Here is a 23,094-nt window from a genome sequence, read left to right as displayed (position 1 = left end):
CTGGTGCAAATTACTGACCTCTGTCATCATTTTAAGTGGGGGAACTTGCACAATCGGTGGCTGACTAAATACTTTTTTGCCCCACTGTATATCCATGTGCATGTGCACACATATATAAAGTAGCCTTTTCTAATTACTTTAGAAAAACTGAAAAACTGTTGTGCTGATTTTTTTAAAGCAATGATTTGATTGAATGAGCGCTGGTAGGTACGTCAACCCACTACCTCTGCAGCTATCATTATACCATGTGGAGGTCTTTAGAATATTGTTGGGTTTTTTTCCTTTAGTCTTATAAGATAAAGACTAATACATGTAGGTAATAACCAAAACCTTCAAAATGACTATAACAAAAATAGAATGAGAAGGCCCTGAGCTAATAAGCAAGAGGAAAAATAACATACAGCATACATTACAAGAATGGTTATCTTTCCAGCAAGCATAGAAATGTTATGGTTTGGGGGTGTTTTGGTGACAGTGGTGGGAGAATAACTGAAGTGAATTCTTTTTATTTTTATTTTTGTGGATTGCTATGTAAGGACAACACATTTCAAAAACACTTTAAAGCTGTAGCTGGCGAGCCTCACTCCCTGTGATCAGCTCATATTTATCACTAATTAGTCAGTCGTGGTCAGCGATGCACCCACCTAGGTTTGATGCTGTTTTGAGAACATTGTTTTGCTATAATGCAGAGATTGTTTTACTTTTTTAAAATTAACTACCACTTTGATTCATCATTTGTGTTTCTTTTTACCTCAGCCCCACAAGTGAAATTCATATTATTCTTTCTCCTGCACACAATCTTCTCTCTATGACTTTCTTCCTTTTTCTTCTCAATTTCTGAAAGTCTTTTAATACAACTGGTGTGCGTGCAGCTCCTAAATGCATTTGAATCTTCAATGACACAAAGTGGGAACAGTGTAATCCGAAGGTAGACCCAAATTAATAAGCATAATAAATAAACCTTTTTGAGGCAGTAATCCAACAAAAAAAGAAAAACAATGCCTACATATCCAAACAGAAGATAAAAAGGGAACTCAACAGTGGACAAACAGTGCAATGAATAACAAAGCGCAACTGAAGCAATTTAAACTAACACATACACTAGCCAGTGTTCATTTTTAGAGAAATAAAACACAGCTCGGCGGGAAATGATGAACAAGGCCCTGTACTACAACACAAGTTCAACACGACAAGGGTATTTTTCTGTTATCTGGATTCACTTAAACTAAACTCAGCAATCACAATAAGCAGTCACACAAAGTTGGCTATCCACCTGCTAAGGTAATCCAGGGATTCCCCCTATGCAATCCAATGAAAGAGGTGATGGAAATATTAACGTTATTATCAAAATTTATATTAATTTTGAAAAGATTACAATTTTAAAAATCCAGTGAAATTCATTTCAACGTGCAAAAAACTAAAATGTATTTTATTATTGTACATTCATTTCATGTTCATGTTTCATGTTCATTTAATTTCTTTGGCCCTCATGCTCCTTCATACCTTCCTCAAAGGGATCTGTGTCTCCACCTGGACATACAGTACATAACTCAAACTGTCATGGTCCTGGGTCATTTTGACCCAGTGTTCTTAGTTTTCCTGTAGTTTTGTATTTTGTTCCTTATGTCCATTGGATTGTTTGGTTTGGTATTTGGATTCCCCCTGTGTCCATGCTTTTATTGTGGTGTTTGTTCTGGTTTGTTCCTGTCCTTTGTGTTCTGTGTTCTCCTCATCCCCTCGTATTCATCCTTGTTCTCTGCCTCTCTCTCTGCCTCTCTCTCTCTGTGCTCATCTCTGTGTACTGTGTTGTGTTTAAGGTCCACATCTTGGTGTCAGTATTTTCAGTTTCGTGTCCTCCCTGCTCGGTCATGAGTAATTGTCTTCAGCTGTGTTCCCCGTGTGTTCCCACTTCCCTCGTTACCTTCTGTGTATTTATGTCAGAGTGTCCCTTTGTTCTGTGTTGCGTCGTCCCTCTAGGTTGTGTGCATTTACCGTGTCTTCCCAGCGCCTCAGCTTTAGTTGCTCCCAGTATAGTGTTTGTATGACTTCTTATGTTCCTGTTAATAAAGACCTGCCTTTGAGTTCATCCCTGTGTGTCTAGAGCCGTGCATTTGGGTCCTCTCTTGCCTTCACACAGCCGCCGCTTGACACAAACAGAGAATTTGTCTATGTACAAATTTTATACAAGGTCATCAAACACGTGTCCTGTTTTGGATCATATTTTAACTCTTAGAGAAAAATACAATTTGTAAGATTTTTTTACAGCCAACAGAAATAAAAATAAAGAAAAAGTGAAGTGAACAACCATTGCAGTACAGAAAACCTGGGTAAGAACCGCCAGTGCTACACCCAAGCCTCCTAGTAGTCGCTGAGATGCAGATTTCTCAGAGATTTTTAGTAGATGCCGCAAGTTATTGGATTTACAAACATAGGTATCCTAGCCACTTGCCCGAAAACAAAACTCCACCAGCCTTTTACAGCTGAGGGGTGATAAAAAAAAAAGAAATGAAGAGCAAGCTAACAATCAACAGAGAACAATGAATAATAAACAGAACTTGAAAGTCAAAAGCACTGAGTCAAAAACACAAGCAGCATAAACACACATTAAATACTGTGACTGATTACAATCTGAACCCTATACCTTTCCTATCACTGCAGTAGAAGGCTGTCTTGCTGAGCTGGAAGTTGAATGTGGTGAATATTCCTACCCTGAGGCAAAGGAAGAGCAGGCACATACATGCAGACGAACGGAAATGCATGAATGGAGGCAGCGTAAACGACAACAGCATGGTGAACATGCTGGGAGACGTATTATTGTAAACAGGAAAAAAAAGGTGCACGTTGCAGAAATGAACACTATAACATCATTTTGTCCTGAATAACTGCAGCTGCTTTATTTCACTAAAACATCCGCATCATATACATGTGTATTAGCATAGCTCCACAAAAAAAAAAACATACAAAAAAGAGAAAGAGAGAGGTGAAAGCATATAGGTAAAGAAGGTGTGGCTGACTTGTGTATCTACACCTGGGGCCTGTGCAGCGAGTGTTGCTCATTGAAACAAGGCTGCAAACAAACAGACAAATGAACAATTGAAGATGGAGTAGTGCAGAGGGAACGATGAAGATGGATGAATGTGTTATAGACAGGACATGCCAACTCATTTTTCTTTGCACTACTCAGTCTGCCATGTATTGTGAGGGAAATGGCAATGTGATGAGTGAGAGTCAAGCAGAGTGCATATAAAAAAAACAGCTGTAGAAAAATCAATCGGTAAATTCAAATAAAGGAAGAAAACGATGTACTTGTGTGGTCTGTCATTACCTGGATCTTCAAATATAATGAGAAGCTATTACCACTTATTCCCAATTCATGCTCAGAATGAATGTGGGTATGCTCTTTGTATTCGCTCTTTACACTTTACATTCAGGAGTTTGTGTGTGACTGACCTGCAGATGACTGACAATACAATATCGCTCTGGTCCATTAAGGCCGCAAGTAGAGGTGGCCGTTAGATTGACAGCACGTCCAATCAGGAGGTTTCCTGTTGCAGGGTAACAGCTTCCCTCAGTGCAGCCATGAGGGCTTGATGGGAGCTCTTGTCCAAATACACAGACAGCTGGCCATGGATTAATGGATGGTAGAAACAGAAAACAGAATCATCAGAATCATTAATCACAGTCAGCTTCACACTAACAATGTTTCCACTAATTTAGATATTTTTCTTGTATTTAAAAGAATCACAAATCTCAAATCGCCCCCCAAAAAGCTGGAAAGAATTAAACAGTCATAAAGTTTACTTCTTTACTGCCAAGTAAACCTCTGCTTTGAATCACATATGAGCAAACTAGACCTTTTGACGGCTTGAATCTACAGAAAGCCATGTTGGAAACTTTGTCTAAATGGATGGGCACAGAAGCATCAGTGTGAGCGTTTTGGCTTGTGTCTGATGGCTTTAACCACAAGTGACCGTATTTGGACATGAGGGTGGAGTGGTTATTAACTAATACTAATAAGCTCCATAATGTGCACATCCATAATGCAATGTTGATGTATATATTAGCCACTTCTGATAGGTGAAAGATTAATAAAATACCAGCATTTCATTGAACAAAGCTCAAGCACAAAATTCTTGGAGTTCTCTACCACCAAGAAGACCATATTATTTGTCAGAGAAGTCATTTACAACTGCTCAAAAAGGGACAAACATGTTGAAAAGGCCCAATTCAGTGTCCTGACTGACTCTGAGCAGAGTTATCAGCTAAACCAGCCATGCCCTTAATCTTAAAGCAATTTTTCATACAGGTAGGTTATTTGAAACTATTTTAATAAATGGGTCAAACAATCAATTTCTTATAATGTGATCATAATTTTTAATTGTGTAAAGTTCGGCACCTTAACATGGCAGTCTACAGGGTTTGACGCGCTTTTAGACTCAAGTGGTAAATGCAGAAATTGCAGTTTTTGCTATGTTTGCATGAATATTTTTAAGCTCTGGAGGTTGCTACTCACAATCAAATGCACTGTCTATCCATGTTCAGTATATGTGTTGATAACAGTTCTTAAAAATGTAATCAGTTTATAGTCCAGTTTCTATCATTGCCATCTGTTTTTGTGTATTTGAATGTGTTCCATTATGCTCACTGTCAAACAGTTTTTCTCTTTTTGAGTTCTACTTTTCTTGTCACACTTTTGAATAAAAAAACATGCCTTTCTTGTCTGATTTAAAGAAAAAGCCAAAGCTTGATAATCTCGGAGCACAGAGACATAAAAGATGAGAGATAGCTGTTCATCCTGTTGATCTAAAGAAAGCAAACAGGAAAGATATAGATGGTTTAAAATGAACTCAAAAGCATCCTCTCTAATGTGACTGACAGTAACTAGGCACTTTATTAGGAACCCCTGTACACCTGACTATTCAATGTGTTTATACAGTCACAACAACAGTTGCCTCAAGACCCTTTATATTGTAAGGTAAAGACCCTACAATAACACAAAGAAAATAGAGAAAACCCCAACAATCATATGACCCCCTATGAGCAAGCATTTTGGCAACAGTGGGAAGGAAAAACTCCCTTCTAACAAGAAGCAGAACCAGGCTGAGGGAGGAGCAGACATCTGCCCGGATGGGGTGAGGGAAGGGAGACAAGACAAAGACATCCCAACAGGTTTATTCAAGCAATACATGCAGTAAATCACAAGAATAGTAATTAAGAGTTTCATTCTGTGTTCACATCAATCATCAATAGCGTTGCAATAGTGTGAAAAATGGCATCAGAATTCCCAGAGACTGTCAGACGTCAGGTTATTTTTCTTAACACAGAATATCTCTGCATCATCATTAACAGAAAGTTTCTGAGACAGACAACGCATTCCACTCTAAAATGCTTTGGATTAATTCTGTACAAAGCATGAGAAGGCAAGTTAAGTGAGCCTGCATACAAGCCTCACTAAACATCATTAAAGCACTGGAAGACTGACAAAACCAAACATTCCTGGCATTAGAAGAAGACCTTAGAGATTTGTTAGATCATGCTGGGGAATAACAACTTATCAAATGAATGTAAACGAAAGTTTCATCATGGCCTTTCGTATTTAGAAACTATAAAAAAAGACAAATCTGTTACTGACCTTACTGGCTACAAAGGACACTGCTCCCTTACCCAGATTGATTTTGATATAAAGGGTGCAGATGTTTTGTGTTAAAAAATACTGTATTCAGTGAAATACGTGGTGCATTTCCACTTTAAAGACAGAGATATTGTTACAGTAGCGGATCTTCATATTAGATTCACAAGCCAAAACACTTAGGCATCAGACTGCTCTTCTGAAGTTTCAATGACAGAATCACAGTAGTGACAATGTTACTGGCTCTCAGCTGAAGGTCAGGTTTCCTCATTAGATCTTCAAAAAGTAAACTGCAGATCTAGCTCCCATGATTTGTTCCAGATTAAAACTGGGGAAATCCTTTTGTATGCTTAGTATGCATACTGTAGAGTAAACCAATTACATTTTGTAGCTGAAAAGACAACTGTGGAAATCATTTTACATTAAATATTTGCTTTCAAAACCTAAAGATTCTCTGGTTTACTCAGTTCAAAGTAACTAAGACTACAGCTCTTCCAATCTCTCTGTACACACAGACACATACACAATGTCTTGGAATCAGTTCAAGTACAAGATTAACAGAGGAAGATTTTCTGAATTCCAGTGAAACATTAACAATGCCTGGCGGTACTACAGACTATTCTACACAGAATAGTCTGTAGTACCGCCACAATAAGCTTTTAGCATATTGGCATTGCAGAACATGTTAAAGCAAAAGGAAAGAGGTTTATATTTAAAATGCCACAACATGTACAATGGTCACATACAGAAATGTACAAAAACATGCTGCAAGGCAAACCTGTGGATTGCTGATAAAGAGCAGACACACCCTGGACAAACATAAAACACACTTACATACATGCAGGAAGGTAAACCATGTTTTAAGCTTAAATAAAAAGATTACATTCTTTCAGAAGCAGAAAAACCTTAAACTTTATATTTGTTGTTGGCGCAGCTAAAAATTAGAGTTATGTTCCAGTTCACTACTCTGATAACTATTTAATGATACAGACACAGAGAGTATGACTAAGAGGTATAACTGAGTTTCACCTGACCTCACTTTAAAGGTATGATCAAATAACCTGTCCAAGGTGAGGCACCATAAAACACCGTACATGGAAACCCTCTTAACAGACATTGTAATAAATTTGGCTTTAGAGTAAAACAAAATATGAGAATCCAAATTAAAATTGAGTCACGTCACACGTCACGCCGCGCAAAGAAATAAAAATGTGCATTTAATGTACTCTGATAATTACCTACATCAGGTTTTCAAAAAAGGGCAATTCTTTTTAAAAGGGAAAATTTGGCACGACAACGACACTTTTATTGGAAATATAAAGACTGATAGAGACTATGATAAAAGCAGCATTCAGATGTCCCAACACTCTGTCTAGGCATGTATACCTCAGTACTGATTTAGCCTGTGTTTTAATTAATGACTGAGTTTGTGTTTTGAAGGAGACCACACATGCAAAGAATGCTACTGAATATAAGCCACTCTCAAAAGTGCTCTGACTAATGTCTTTCCTCAATCTGTGTAAGATAGGGTAGAAAATTGTGTTTGCTTTGGTAATTACAAGGCAAAGTCATCATCCTATGCAGACTAATTTTTGAGATGCTTCTAGCACCTCAGATATGACAATAGCGTGGATCTTTCTCTTTGTGTGGGCTACAGACACTTTGGTTTTACCTGCCCTGACTAGCATGTAAGACTTCAGTGTGTGTATTGTTGAGGACTTTTTTTAATACTGTATATCTATTTGCAAATGCATTTATACTCACAGTACCCACAATTACTGTGTGACTGTGGCTGATTGCATTGAAGCATCTTATTATAATGATTGTAGTGTTTAGTATCAACTTCACCAGTTATTTTGGTCTCTTGTGGATAATTCCCATCTTCATAACTGCCTTTCTATTAATATAATTAGGTGACAAATAATACACCTGTGCAGTGCCTACCTTTATACTTAAAACTTACACTATCAAAAATGACAGAGTAGTTGTAAAACAGCTAACTGAGCTAACTTAGTACAGAAACAGCACTAGTGAAGAATATGAATGATCTTCTCATAGAATCTGACAGCAGACTCATCTCTGTGCTTGTCCCGTTAGACATTCAATACTGCTGACCACAATATTCTACTACAGAGATGGATTTAAAGGAATTCAGTAGTATGAATCATATCCATGTAATAGACTCTAATTTGTGCATGCACATTCTTACACATGCACAGAAGTTAGTCACAAAGTTCCACAGGAGTCTGTGCTGGGACCACTTCCATTTACATTACACAATGCTTCCCTTAGGTAATATTATCAGAACCCATAGGATACATGTTCTTTGCTATGCAGATGATACCCAGCTTATATCCATGAAGCCAGATGATACAAACCAATCAGTTAAACTGCAGCAATGTGTCAAATACATAAAGATCTGTATGATCTCTAATTTCCTGCTTCTAAATTAACACAAAATCAAAAGAGGGGCGATTGCACAAAAATTCTAGAATCGCATTAGCAGACATGAGCATGGGTTGACCTGGGGTTGTGTACTTTTATTGCACCATGTTCATTCACTCATAAGCTGCCGTAACATGAATCAAATGGCTGAATTGTCACCTCAGCTTGCAGTCAAGTTCTATAAAGTCTTGCTAATGACCTACTCATTTTATTCAGGTGTGTTTCAGGACACCAGCCCTCGAGGACTGGTGTTTGACACCCCTGCTCTACGGGATCAGTGCTGACAGCGTCACAGTTGGGATCAGTCAACGATCCACCGCTGTTCTGCTATGAATAAGCTGGCCATTTTAAGTGGCTGTATTTGTACAAAATGTCAAACTGGCTGCAAGTTTTATCCGACCATTTTACATTTTCCATACTTGATCAACAGTTTGTATGGACTATATTGCGATCAGCAAAAAACAGTCTCTTGGGAAATAACAATTGAATAAGGGGGACATGTTCATAGAGAAGAGTAGATATGCTGCAGGAGAAGGATGGAGGACTCGTAGCGGCTTGGAAACAGGCTGGTGGCAGCAATTTTAAGCATCTGTACTATCTGTGTATGCATCACTTATGTCTACGCATCTAACACCAGGAATGTTTTCTGTCATGAATAACATTTTCCTCATGTTCCTGCATTCCTGCGATAAGGCTGTATTCAAGTGGATGGTGTGGGTTTCATTGCCATGTGCCAGTGCTACATATAATCACATGGAGGCAAACCAGCTGCTGTTTGTGCGAGGCACATTCTTAACCTGGCTGTTTTTTGACACTCAGTATTCTTGTAAAAAGAACTACAGTAAGTTTTTTTTCCTTGATGCAAATTTGTTGGTCCTCTCAAAAGATTACAGTCAACATTCTACATTTCACCAGAATATATTAGATTCTTGGAATGGGAGGGTATCACTTAATTAAGACCGACAGGATAGTAAATGGAAAGTCAGTGAGGTGGCTGCAGCTTTAGTTCCTTTTAAATATAAATGTTTAACCAGTTTTGCTTTTCAGAGCTTCTTTCCTGGCAAGAAATACATTTTTTCGAGAACAGCCTTCTTGTCAAGGTTCTTGCTTTGAGTAAAGTGAGTAAAGTGTACCTCTTTTTATGTCCTTTTTATTATTATTATTATTATGGAGCTGCACTTGAAGAACTGCTCATTTACTTCATCTCCTTTATCTTTTTTTCCACTGGGAAAAAAGTGCTTTGTGTGTGGAGGGCATGATGAAGAATGGAGTGAATGGAGTGAATACAAAGAAGACAGTTAATGGTAAAATATATGTATGTAATAAATATATGCAAAGATATATGAAAAAACAGAGCTTGAAAGTCAGCAACAACATCAAGTTCTAAACTTGCTTCATCTCCTGGAAGCACACTCACTAACTGTTGCAGGATATTTAATGCAGAGGTCAGACATATTTACATATACCTTTATATATTTACACAATATTTACAAATATTAAAATATGAAAGGTTTTAAGTAAATTATCATCCATCCTAGATATTCAATGATTGTTAAACTGATCCTTCCATGCTTTCATTTATTCACAAATATGTATCACCAGATGAAGCAAAGTTCATGCTCACTATTATTAAAGTTTAGTTTCTGACCCTGCACGTATGAATGGTTCCTTCCTCCAGTTAATAAACAACATAGAGACTGACCCAGATACCTGAGAATAGGCGAGTTAGGAATGGCAAGCATAAAATATGTAATCAGTCTTTATTGTCATGTGTGTGAGTGGCTAAAAATATATAACAATTTCCCTTTAACTTATAAAAGTACAGCATAACTAACCAGGGGGTAAATCTTACAAGTGAAATGGTGGCTATGCTCTTGTGTGGCCCTAAAAAGTATCGCACAACCGTACTATTAGGCCTGCAAGTCCTCTGATTTAGCTCTCCTGTCAGTGGCCTATCATTCCACAAATACCATCATGGCAGATTTCAGGAATCTTTTTAAATTTAATTCTAAACAAACATCTCAAAGAATTTTCCCTCAGAGAAGGAATTCATCCTAAGTGTACACTGAAGATTATGTTGTCTATTCTGAACCTGCGGTTCTGGTGTTAAATTTACTCAGAATATGACAATAGAGGAAATATTTTAATGCCTAAGGCATCGGCTGTTACAATAAGAAGTGAGTTTACTTTATAAAGGTCCTATGAGGAAGTGGCATGCAGTGACTTTACAGAAAGACTGGCAGAGACAATTGCCCCAGCCCCATTCTCCCCGTACACACAAAAACACATTTCTCCACTATTTACCTATTTAACAAGATAAACTAGATGTCTGAAAGACCTTGAGGAGAGTGAACATAAGCAGTCCTAATATGCCAGGACAGGGGCTCAGGAACAGTGATGACCGGCTAATGTCAGTTCTCACAGTCATCTTCAATTTGTTGTTGGACCACTGTTGTACCTTCCTGCTTTAAGACTGCTGGCATCAAAAACCCACAGTCACTCATCTCAATGACTACTGCCCCACAGTGTTCCTTTTATGATGACGTGCTTTGAGAGACACATTGTCTCCAGCCTCCCTCCTGCATTTGACCCACTACAGTTTGCATACCGCTCAAATCACTTTACGGAAGATGCCATCTCCTCTGTAATACAACAGAGCCAAGCACATCTGGATGATAAAAACACAAACATGCAGATGCTGTATTACAATCAAAGGGCTCGTTGTCAACTTCAGGAGCGGCCAGGGCAGTAACACACCACTCCTTATCAACAGCATGATAGTGGAGATGGTAACAAGTTCCTGGGAGTAGAGGTAATAAACACTCTGTCCTGGTCACTGCACACCGGAGCTCTTGCTAAGAGAGCTCAGTACTTATTACACAAGTCGAGGAATTTGTTCACCCCACAGAAAAAGACTAAACACATGTCTGACTTCTACTCACCCAGCATGAGGAGGCTCAGATGAACATTCATGATGGACAACAGGCTGTCTCTTTGCCTGTAACACACATAAATAATTTGTGAGAGAAAGAAATCAATAAAACATTTAGGCCACAGTAAAACACCACAATACACAGAGGCATTGTTTGTCCATAAACTAAAGTAGAGTATTAACCACTGTCAGTCAAGGCAGGTGGTAGAGTCCCTTACAGATCTTAACAATGGTCTTGGCTGGTTGGAGTAATAATTACTCAGTGCTGTGGTAACAGCTGATGTTACAACACAACCTCCAGGCTTTGCTGTGATGTAGTAGTATGGGAAAGATAGATGGTCTTGACTGAAAAGAACCAACCAGTGTCTACATTGCTCATGTTAGATAGTCTGAAATGTTACTCTGAGATAAGTAAAAGTGGTTATCAAAAAGGCAAGATGACCAGAATAAATGAAAAGACTAAGTGTATTTAGAAAGCATGTCACATCCTTGATTTCTTTCGCCCTACATAAACCTACTTAGTTAAAAGGGAGACAGATTTTATTGCCCCACAAAGATTTTCAATATGAAAGAATTGCCCAGAAAGCTCAACTTTGCTTGCTAATCCAGGAGATACTTTTTGTGCATGTGAAAAATATCAAAGGATACAAAAAGTTTATTGATCTCTAAAGAAAAAAAGTATCAAGTTTTCTGTATTGGTAGAGAAAATTTCTACTATGTGTGGTCTGCTTCTCATGATAAACAAAATGTAAAAAGAGACTGTTTGCAGGGTTTCTTTGTTATATGCATATCGTTTTAGAACAGTTTAGCTGCTGCCTAAATGCAAACTTTTTGCCTTTATTAAGACATCCATGCAGAGAGACATAAAGGGAGAAGACACACAATAAACAACCTGGGATAAATTTGAACCAGGGCCTCTGCAGTAGCCTTACTACTCAACTTGGTGAGCTAGATTGTAAAGAAAATAGTATACTTATTATTTATAACTGCAATAATATATTGCTTCATGCACTACCAGAATTTTACATGTGACACTATTTACTGTCTAGACGATGGAACTGGTAGGATGCTCAAGTAAAAAATGGAAACACAAAATGCTGGATTATTATCTATAATACAAAAAAATCTATTTATTTTACACGTTTTGTTTAAAATCAAGAGCATATAAACTAGTTATTAATGCAGAAGGCATACAGTCATCTTTCCATCAATCACATAACTTCATGGGCTTACAACAAAGGTAAGATGGATGTGCTTCTTTTTTTTTCAAAAACAAAAAAGTCCCAAAAACACTAGATCCCTGTTAGTGAGGGGCCACTTACTGCACAGTCTAAGAGTGGGAAGATCTGCAAAGAATCATAATGCCTGTTTGCCACTGCAGAGTTGCAAAGAGGTATTTTGTCAATCAGTAATATTATATTTAACCCATCCAAGATCTACATGGAGGCATGAAGATGACAATAAACAGTTTTGATCAAAACTACATTCTAGCAAAAGCCATTTGGTAAGAGTTAAAACAAAGAAAAAAAAACAACACTAGCACTAGCACTAATCTTAAATTTTAACAGCTACATGATTAAAAGTTTACAGTTTAGACACAAGTGGCCCACATGAGTGGCGACAGCACGAGGTTGCCTTTTAATCTGAACTCTTTGCCACAAGCTACAGAAATACCCAAAATATATTCAGAGTTTAGCTGATATTACACAAATGAAAAACCTATCTTAAAAAAATAACAACAAAAACACAACTGTGAATCCAACTAACTGAGAGCAGCCTTGTACTCACACAGCCATGGGTCACCTCACTCTGCTCTGCACAGCGTGGTCAGAATTGCTCACTGAAGGCCAACCTGCTTGACAGTGCGTAGATTCCTGTATTCCAGTGCACGTGTTCAAGCCTTGGACCCCAATGTGTACATTTCCGCATGCATGCACATGTGCAGTGTGTATGTGCGGCAAAATGTGTAAAACAAACTTGAAAGTGCAACTGACGGCAGCGATGTAAAAACACAGGGAACGCCACCGGCCAATTGGAACGCAACGTGTCTGAGGGACCCCCTTCATTCCACTCGTCCCTCCCACTCCCTCTTTTTTGCTCTCCCTCCAGCCCGTCACTAGGGCACTGGGGTGAATGGGCAGCTATTCTTATTCTAATTTCACTGTCAGTCTACAGGCCACTGCCTGAAAGAAGGGAATGGTCTCCAGGCTTTTGGAATGCACCACCCCTTTCTTCTGGACACTTGGAAGAGTGAATGGTGAGAGAGGAAGATGAGGGCAGAGAAAAAGAGCGAGAGGGACAGTTCAATGAGGAAGAGGAAGACGAGAGGAAGAGGAAGAGGAGGGAAAATTTAATGTCAAAAATAAGGAAAATAATGACAAAAAAAACTGAGAAGAGTGGTACCGGCAGTCTGATCAGTTTAGCTTAATACAAACTAGGCGACTCCATAACAGCATTTCAATGGAAGTTAGAAAGAAGAACGACGCAGAAGATGAATTTTTCACATCTACTCTGATCAGCCCTGTCTCTGCATTAAATTATAACAAGTCCACCAAAATACCGAAGAGCAAATTTTAGAGGAAATTTTCTATGGTAGAAATCCCAAATATTCAGGTCAGGTGCTGTACAAACTAAATGACTAAATAACATAAAAGCGACCGACTAAATCTCTTCAAAGTATAAAGGAAACGTCTTTGGGATTAATTTTGTTTTTTTCATTAATGTGACTACAAACCAAATGAAATTAACCCATATGTCATTTTGGACATGTGACAATAAAGGCTATACAAACTTCTTTTGGCGACCAGAGGGGTTGCCCCTATTTGACATAAAAAAAATGTTAGTTTATGATATGTATGCATTGGTTTCACTTTTCAAACCTGTAAGCAGCATTCACCCATCCATCCACAGATGCAGCTGTCAATCCAGCTGTCAGGGCGAAAGGACAGGTTGTCAATCTGTTGCACTGCTAATTAGCTCCTTGCTTTAGCTTGATATTTAGCAGGAAAGATAACACCGTGCCAATAATCTTCTTCTCATCAACAATTTACCAGAAAGAGGATTATTTTATTCTAAAAATAAAGTTTAATTTTAAAACAAGACCAACTACTTGTATAATCACAAAATTGCATGTGCTGAGAATTTGTTGTTCCTTTTTTATCCTAACCACTGAAAAAATAAAGGATTTGAAAATAAAACTGAGCTGAAGCATAAGCATAAGGTCAAAGAGTTCAATTCCATTCAAATCACAGAAGTGACTCTGCTGCTGTGAATAGATTAAGAGAAAGGTGCATGAAGATGCATGATAGTACGCATGTGCATTTGAAATGAGTGTGTGTGGGTCATGTGCATGCATACATCAGCGTAACTTTGTGCTGAACTATTTTGCTGGTAATACCTGAAATGAGTAAAGAAAATCAACAGCCTATTTAGGCATATATGGGGTTATATTGGTTGGGTCTGATTATTGGGAGGGGGGTCATAACCCCCCTAACCCATCTGAAAATTACGCCCCTGCATGCATGTGTGTGATTCAGGCGCGACAACTTAAAAGCTGCAGCACAGAACAAAGCAGCTTTCACAATCACAGCTCTCTGCTGATGTGACCTTTCACCTCTCCTAAAAGAGCGAGATACGTCTCAACACACAGTAAGCACGTACGTGGCAAGTGTAACTAGTAGTGACTTCAATGCGGTTTCTTAATCTGCTGTAAGAGTTCACAAATCAATTACTGAAAACTTCAACTACAATTCTACAAACATCTGAGAATTTGATCCCCCTGAAAATAAATGCAACATATTATTCAAAGACACTACTTTCACAGAACTAAAGAAAAAAGAGCAGATCAAAAATTAAAAAGAATTGCAAGTATGCCTCTAACACTCTAGCCTGCAGCTCTTTTTAACGTATATCTTGCAATCCTCTTGTAATCCAACTATGCGGGCGTCTGGGTGTTAGACAAAACTACAGTAAAATAAATCAGATTGGCAACTTAGGGGTCTATGACAGTGGTTTCAGCTGCATGTACAGACATTTTCAGACTTTCATCATTTTATTCATTTTTTAAATTTTTATATAGGTCAAAGTGTCCCAGTTTTAGGCTGTAAGTAGCAAGCTCTTATGGATGTATTTAAATATAAGAAAAACATTGTTATGAATATGCAAGCAATAGGAACTGAACCTGGAACTCTTCTTAAAGTAGACAAATAAGACAATGATCATCACACTTAGAGGTCTTTGGTTAGGTTTCACTGCAGGCAGTCAAAGACCTTGAGCAAAGACTTTGGCACAGACAAGCACACAATCTCTACAATAGGACAGATAAGACGGACCCTGCAGAAAGTTCAGTGCCACCACTATAACTCCTGCATAGCGGTCGGACAAAGCCAAGGAATCTCTACACTCAAGTCCAAACAAACCCAGGTTCCCATATCCTTGAAAACCATAACATGATAAGCCTGACTCTGTGCGTGTGTGTGTCTGTGAGTTTGTGTACACATGAAATGAAGGCCGAACTACTGAAATCACTGCTGCCAACACACTGCAGCTTGAGGCACTGTTGTTAACATGCTGTAAAACAAGGTTGGGCTGAAAATGGGATCAGATCATTTCCTGGAGGAAGTTTACTTTCCAACAGGCAGGTGACTCGATATTTATGGTACCGTAGTATAGACAACCCATAGACAACCCATTTCTGCAATGTTATAGTCGTCTAAAGCAGGACAATAAAACAAAAAAAGCAGCAGAGGGCCTTGAACATAATTTATATAATTTCTTGATAAGAAAATGTCACCTTTTTTTACCCAGCTGTCTTAGCAAGAGGCAGCGTACACCCTGGACAAGTCACCAGTCACAGGGCTAACACCCATTCGCACCCGTGGGCAATTTAACGTTTCTAACTAACCTAACCTCACTAAGTGCATGTCTTTGGACCCAGAGAGAACCCACACAAACAGACGCCGGCCTGATGGTGGAATTGAACTGAGGACCTTCATGCTTTAAGGTAACAGTGCTAACCACAGTGCTAATAACCAGGGTTACTCATCAAATACTGAATTATGGTGGGTGTGTGGGATCAAATAAAGAAATTATGACCACTTATACCTAGAATCACTGACATAACTTTGACCCCGTATAAATGAATATAAAACCACCTCTGATGGAGCGTGAAGAACTAATCCGAGCAAATAAAGAGTGAAATCCAGAGCAGAACAAACAAACTTCAGGTCTCAGCAAGAGCGCTTTGGAGGTGAACATGCTTGAATTAAACATCTGCGGGAAATCTACATCCTCACTTACGTTGTAAATGGAAACTGCTCCCACCCCTACACCGCAACCCCCCACGCCATTCAAGCTGCTGTGGGATACCTGGGGCAACCAACGGTGTGATTCCATATCTTGGGAAGTACATGTGAGCTCAAGCAGAAGGTTACAGCGTGGGGTTTTATATATCACCTTTATTTTAGAGCAACTAATGTCACACATTATGCCAGACTATTTTTAAACTTTTTCAGTGTTCTTCTTCTGTAATAATTACTTTATTTAGCTGTCTTAGTTACTGTTTTTGTTATTTGTTACACCCTGTTTATTAGCTTATTCAAATGTGTATTTTAACTTTTTTTTAATATCTGTAATCAAATTATCTAAATCATTTATAAAAACTAAAAACCATACATACTTTTGTTTGGTCAAATCTCAATTAAAATTTTAAATGAGATGAAAATTAACGATTTCTTCAAGAAATTACTTCTCTGCCATTACTTCGGTTGCTGTAGAGTGGGCTCAAATGACCTGGAATCCTGTTAAGTTCTACTTACATTAATGGTATCCATCCATCATCTTTATTATGGTGCTGGCATCTATCCCAGTTAGGGAAAACCCTAGACAGGTTCCCAGTCTGTAGCAGGGCTAAGAGAGACTGACAGGCATTCATGCTGGCATTCACACCGTCTGTCATTTTAGAATCACTGATTAATCTAACCCTCTGCATGCCTTCAGGCTGTGGGAGAAAGACAGAGTAACACCTACATAGTAATCTATTATATTGTAGGAAATGTTTTTCAGGAAGGAATTACAAGCAATCTATTTCACACCATGCCCCTCAGACTTTAAAACTTTAGGAAAGATCTCCTATTTGGGATGGGACACAACATATTTGATTATAAAAGAGTGTATGGAAAAAGCTGTTTCTGAATTCTGAAAATCTGCAATCAGAAAAGATCTACAAGAAAGAGACAGATATTTAATAATTTTTGGAACTACAACTGTAACATGCTTCATAACTATACAATATAGACAAATACACATTACATATATAGCAGCTTAACTTTTTTCCCTAAATTTGTACAAATTCACTTCCTCTAATGATACTGCCTAAATGTTTAGAGCAAAGAACTGAGACAAGATTGAAACCACTCTTGAATTAGTCTAATGTACAGTGATGTTCCGTATGAAAATGAAGGATACAAGCTATAAAAAATACAAGGTTAAATAAGAGCATAACGCAACAAAACATACAGACATTTAATTAAAAATGTGAAAGTCCATTGCTGGAATACACACAATATATTAATAGAATCCTTGTCCAAAAATACACCAAATCACTTTGTGTATGCAGGAATCAAATAAGATCATGTCTTTCCATTTTGTTAATACTGGTTCAATCCCACTCATTATACATGAAAGCCTTTTTGCACTGAACTGCAAGACATGAGTCATATTGGTCATAAATTACTTTAACATCCCTTAAAGCCACAATAACTGTGTCTCCTCAGATCAAATTAAGCCTATGTTGAAGTCACTGTGAAGTTATTTGGAGCACATCTTTCAAAATGCAACACATTTTAAAAGCCTACAGGAAAAGTTTGTGATGGAAGTCGAGACTTGTTTATAATAAGGACACGATTAAATCTTACCCTTTAAGGAAATTAACTTAATATTTAGATTAATAGAATGAGCTGGGTTTTCTATTACCATATAGCTGGAGGTGAGTTAACAATTCCAGCTTTATAGATGAGCGGCCTTAAATGCCTCAGCCCTTCTCAGTCAATGTTCGCCCCTTTATTTCAGAGCATCTGGTGCTCACTGACCTCATTTAAGCCTCTATTGCTTCAGTCTCACGTTATAACATGTTATAACAATTGTAGGCACCAATTGCTCACACAGAACACCTTCAAAGTAAACAGTTCAGTTAAAGAAAAACTGCCTTCAAACGACTTTCAAAACCACTGCATAAATCATCAGATCATCACCCCGGGAGCCAAAGGAAATCTCATAATGCTGTCTGGACAGTTGGCGCGTTTTATACAGTAAAGAAAAGATCACAATCAAAGACAGTTTTATCCAGATTTTCTCTGCTGCTTGACACAAGCATGAAATAAAGCACACCCAATACCGCCTACTGCTTGGCTTACATTTGCTCCACACCACCTGTGTACACACAGACACACAATGGGAAGTGTGAACGTGCGATCCCCTTCAAAACACAACCGATACATTTTGTTTTTTCTCTCTAAACAATCGAGCAACATTCTGCATCAGATCACCTGAAATGAGCGTTATCGTTCAAAGTCTTTGGTGTTCTACCATATAAAGCAAAATAAACTCAAAGGGACATGCCTGTCTGACAAGCCTGACAAAAACTCACGCAAGGGCATGACCAAACAGTAGCGAGTGAGGAGCTCCTGCAGCGCGTTGCAGACACATGCGAACGAACGTAGTCGTGTTTGGACTAGAAAAACCGAGGATTAGTTGGCGCAAGGTGGAGATGAACAGGGCAGCTGTGAGGTTGTGGCTCAGCATTAACACCTTTGTAGTAGTGCCTATAGAGATAACCGAGAGAGTGCTGCAGTTCACTAGACAACAGTGTTACCTGTGAACTATTAGAAGTGCAGTGTCACATATTAATGTACCTCCAACTTCTGTCAGCCTTGGCTAGCTAACACAATGCATGGAATTCCAACAACAAAGGCTAGCCATGCAGATAATGCAAAATTACCAGATCTCTATCACTTATTGTAATAATTTTTCTTCCACAGCTTCTTGTGTGGCTCATTGGCATCTACATTTTTTGCACATAAAAGTGCAAAAAAAGGTTTTTATTATATTACAATATTTGAAATTCCTATTGTTCTGTTGGACTGACTAAGAGCACAGAAGCCCTATTTATAGGTTTGTATTAAGAAACAAAAGCAAACAAAAGTAATCTAACGTGACACTTTATTAGATACTCCTTACTAGTATGAGTTGGACAACCTTTTGTTTTCGGAACTGCCCCTTTGTCTTCGTGGCGCAGGTGCTGGAAAATCCTTGATGTATTTGCAAATACTGAGATGACAGCGTCTGCAGATTTGTGGGCTGGCGGTCATGATTTGCCACATCCCAAAGGTTCTGTGTTAGATTGAGGCCTGGTGACTACAGTGAACCCATTGTGATGTTCAAGAACCCAGTTTAAGATGATTTGAAACAGCCATCAGAAGAACGGTACAAATTGGTCATAAAAACATTGCTGACTCACTTGGTGAAGTTTTGTTTCTTCACCTTGCAAATCTACTGGATTTATACCATTTTTACACCACTTTTTTTTTCAACTGAACAAACCAAAGGTCTTTGCTATTTCTTTGATGGATAGTCATTCATTTTTAGACTTTTAGTGATTTTTTTTCTTTGCATTATCCTCCCATTACTTTTCATATTCATATACAAGTTCCTCTTTGAAATGATGACCCAGTTCTCTGTTAAATGAACCATGTGTGAGTTCTTTTATGAAAGAACTAGGGCTGTTGTCATGCTCCTCAGCCTTTGATCCAATGTTTTATGTTTTTGGTGTTTCAAGTTCTGTATAGATATTTAGTATTAAATATCTTCAGTTTGAGTCTTATTTACTTTTACCTCTTTATATTCCCTCAGTGTTTCACGCCTTTTCATTCTGTGTCATTTCCTGTGTTTAGTTCTATCTGCACTCTTCTGTCAGTTATTGCTCCTCAAGTCCTTTTTATTTTGATTCTTGTCATTAGACTGCAAATAACAAGTTCAGTTGCACAACAGCCATATTAGTATATAAGAAACAGCATAGACACCACATTGTCACCAGTGCTACAATGTAACAACTAAGTGAGGCTGACTGAGGCAGGGTTGGTTTTTGCCATGCTGGATTCTGTCATGGGTATCCCAGCTGTTCCTGCAACCTTGCATGTCCAGAACAGTAACACCTCTGATCTGATGATTCTTGGTGGCAATAAAACTAGACAGAAGTACTGAGATGAGTTTCTTCAGTCTGCACTTGTGCCTTTTCTGTGGCAACACCCCTACCTGCAAATGTTTCATTACCACACTCCCAAAGTAGCATCAGCCTTTCTGGAAGAAGCCTATCCAGTGTCTTTGCCAATATTTAGTCTAAATATATCTCCTACTGAACACTACTTTAGACATGCTGGGTTGATGTGTCCATCAGAGGCAGCCATAACCAATGATGACTGCACAGCTGGAGGCTGCAATCATCCTGGAATCAACCAGGTCATCAACCAGTGAGTGTATGCCAAAGTGTTGGTCTACAAAATCCCTTAAAAATACAAACTTCATATTCTATTTTTAACTAGTACACCATCAGCCAAAGCAGATAGCAAATATATGTTTCTCTTACATGTCTTGGTTTACCACTATAGCTCCGAGTAGCTCATGGATCCTTTTAACCCTTAGTTAGAGTTGTAAATAGAAGTAGGGTGACAGGCCAGGTACTAACCTGATTAAAACTACACTAAGCCTATAAGAGCCATGGGACCCTGTGCCTCCAAACACAGCCAATACCAGGATAAGCTGATGAAAAGAAATTAATGCTAAAAAGCATTTTTTGAATTACAAGGAACAATATGTCAAGGGCAGTAATTTAAATGCTTTTTTCTTGATATGAACAGATAAAAAAGAAGTCTTTATATAATTACTCTGTACGGCCTTACAATAAATAACAAACCCATCAAAATACAGAGACAAGAAGATTAACAACATGGTAACAGAATCAGGTACTAACAGACAGATGAGACAGAGGAGGGACAGCCAAGGAAAAACTGGGGAGATTAGAATAACAACAAACCAGAGCTCAATTAATTTCTTTGCTTCTTTATGATACAATATTACTATGAGACTACTGTAAACAATGGAATCACTCACTTTAAGAAACTGTGCCATGGCACAGTTTTCTTTTTAACTATTTTTCACTTCCTTAAGCACTATTATGAAGGGCCAGTACCAACAAATATATTTGTCAAGCTCCTGAAATGTAACTGTCAAACACCGTCTTTTCTTCTTTATATGACCTCTGTAGCTGTAACAAATGTTTGACCACATTATTTTAGATGCTGAATATGAGCTCTGCTCCGCATTAATCTTAGCTGCTGGTTAATCTGGCAGGAATGTGTGCAAGAGTGTCAGAAATCTGCCTCCCAGCCATAAGAAAACTTGTGGTGTCAGTGAGAAAGCATGTCCACACATCCATCACTTTACAGGACACACAAGCTCATATTCATCAAAGTCATAATAGAAATATATACATTCCCCTATGGCGATCAAATATTCTCAAAATATGCTTTTCAATTTAATGATAAAAAAAATGATATGAACACATTTTTTTCTGTGCTATGACTAGTCAAGGTGTGCTTGTTCAGGTTTTTCCCAGGTATGCTAACATATCCATATCTAGGACTTGGCACCGATTTTACACAGGATGTCTTTCATGGAGCAAACATTTATCTGGGCTTGGAAGCAGCACTAGAACTAGCTAGTGCTAGCTTGTGGCCTCCTAAGGTCACCTGACATGACAACTAATACCTTGCGGTGTGTGTGTGTGTGTGTGTGTGTGTGTGTGTGTGTGTGTGTGTGTGTGTGTGTGTGTGTGTGTGTGTGTGAGATTGAATGAATGACACTTGAAAGTACTTTAAGCACTTGACTGCGAAGAAAGACACTATAGAAGTACCAGTTATAAGTGAATCAAACTTTGGATGCACACTCTTCTATACACGTTTAAATCAGATATAATAGAGCAGAGAGAAACTATTTTTCCTACGAAAAAATGTCAAACAACCTCCAGTGTCTAGATACATATTATCATATTATCTAAGTGAATGTTAACAGGGATTTTGCTGCACTTGCTTTAGCGTCACCAATAAAAACCCATATAAAAATCCAGCCTCAAACATGAAACACAAAACGCAGTTGGATCATTTTTAGGGGTTATACCTACAGTAGCAGTTGTAGTAGTCAACAGTTTCTGGCTACATGTATCTACAAGGTGCAGAAAAGTTCATTCATTTATAGATTCTTTTAATTCCTTTGATTTTATTCTCACTACGTAATCATTAACGCAAGCTAAGCGCTAACAAAGATTAATTAGCCTTAGCATAAAAGCAGTCTTCAATGTCACATTTTAGCCCCTACATGGGTTTTACTACTGCAGCACCTGGGCTACAGTAATAAGACAAGGTTTATATAAACTTGCTCTTCAGCAAACAGAGGAGCATAAGCTCACTGTAACAGTATGACATTGGTGGTTGTTAGTCATTGGATTTCACTGAGGAGTTTCCTTACAGAAAAGTTTTGAAAGACAAAAATTAACACAGCTCACCTGCCCCGAAGCTTTCTGCTGGCTCTGTTCGCTCCTTCACACACACACACACACACATACAGAGCTAAACTAAATTTCTTTGGTTTTCTTTCACTCAGACTCACACAGACACACACACACACACTCTCTCTCTAACAGAGCTCGTCCCGCAGCGGCTCGATGCACTGCCTGTGTGAGTTCGGTCCTCGGTCCTGACGAGGTACGGCGGCGCGCTCAGCCCCGCCAGGGGGAGGTGTCAGGCAGTCCCAGGTAAGAAGGAGCAGGTAGAGTTCGTTCACAGAGCCCGACCACGCCCGCAGAGACCAAGGCCACAGGCAAAGTTCTATACTTTAACTCTCAGTGTTGAAAAGTGTTGAACTTCCTGCAGTGAGAGGTCAAACTTGCTCAAGAGAAAGCAAGCAAAAAAAAAAAAGTTGGAGTGAAAATGTTTACTGTTTATTTACTTATGGATTCCACGTGGATTTCAGATTTAAA

At 38.5% G+C, this 23,094-nt stretch overlaps 1 protein-coding gene across 2 annotated transcripts in view; it reads right to left on the bottom strand.

Moving 5' to 3' along the window:
• Positions 1–22,825, bottom strand: part of lamb2l (laminin, beta 2-like) — a 50,702-nt gene extending 27,877 nt beyond the window's left edge. The window contains exons 1-3 of one of the 2 annotated variants that reach the window (XM_005938085.3): positions 22,621–22,825; positions 11,017–11,072; positions 3,451–3,620 (exon numbers count right to left, since the gene is read on the bottom strand). In XM_005938085.3, the coding sequence (XP_005938147.1) occupies positions 3,451–3,620; positions 11,017–11,047 (201 nt within the window). In that variant the 5' untranslated portion in view covers positions 11,048–11,072; positions 22,621–22,825. Of the gene's footprint in view, positions 1–3,450; positions 3,621–11,016; positions 11,073–12,794; positions 21,836–22,620 lie in introns of those variants that run through there. The other variant, XM_005938084.3, reaches the window with a different exon arrangement.
• Between the last annotated feature and the right edge of the window lie 269 nt (positions 22,826–23,094).

The sequence above is a fragment of the Haplochromis burtoni genome, unplaced genomic scaffold (genome assembly GCF_018398535.1).
Source record: "Haplochromis burtoni strain Fernald_Lab_line unplaced genomic scaffold, NCSU_Asbu1 Contig_246, whole genome shotgun sequence".
NCBI lineage: Eukaryota > Metazoa > Chordata > Actinopteri > Cichliformes > Cichlidae > Haplochromis > Haplochromis burtoni.
Note: the sequence above shows the minus strand (reverse complement) of the source record. Positions and strands in the feature narration are given on the sequence as shown.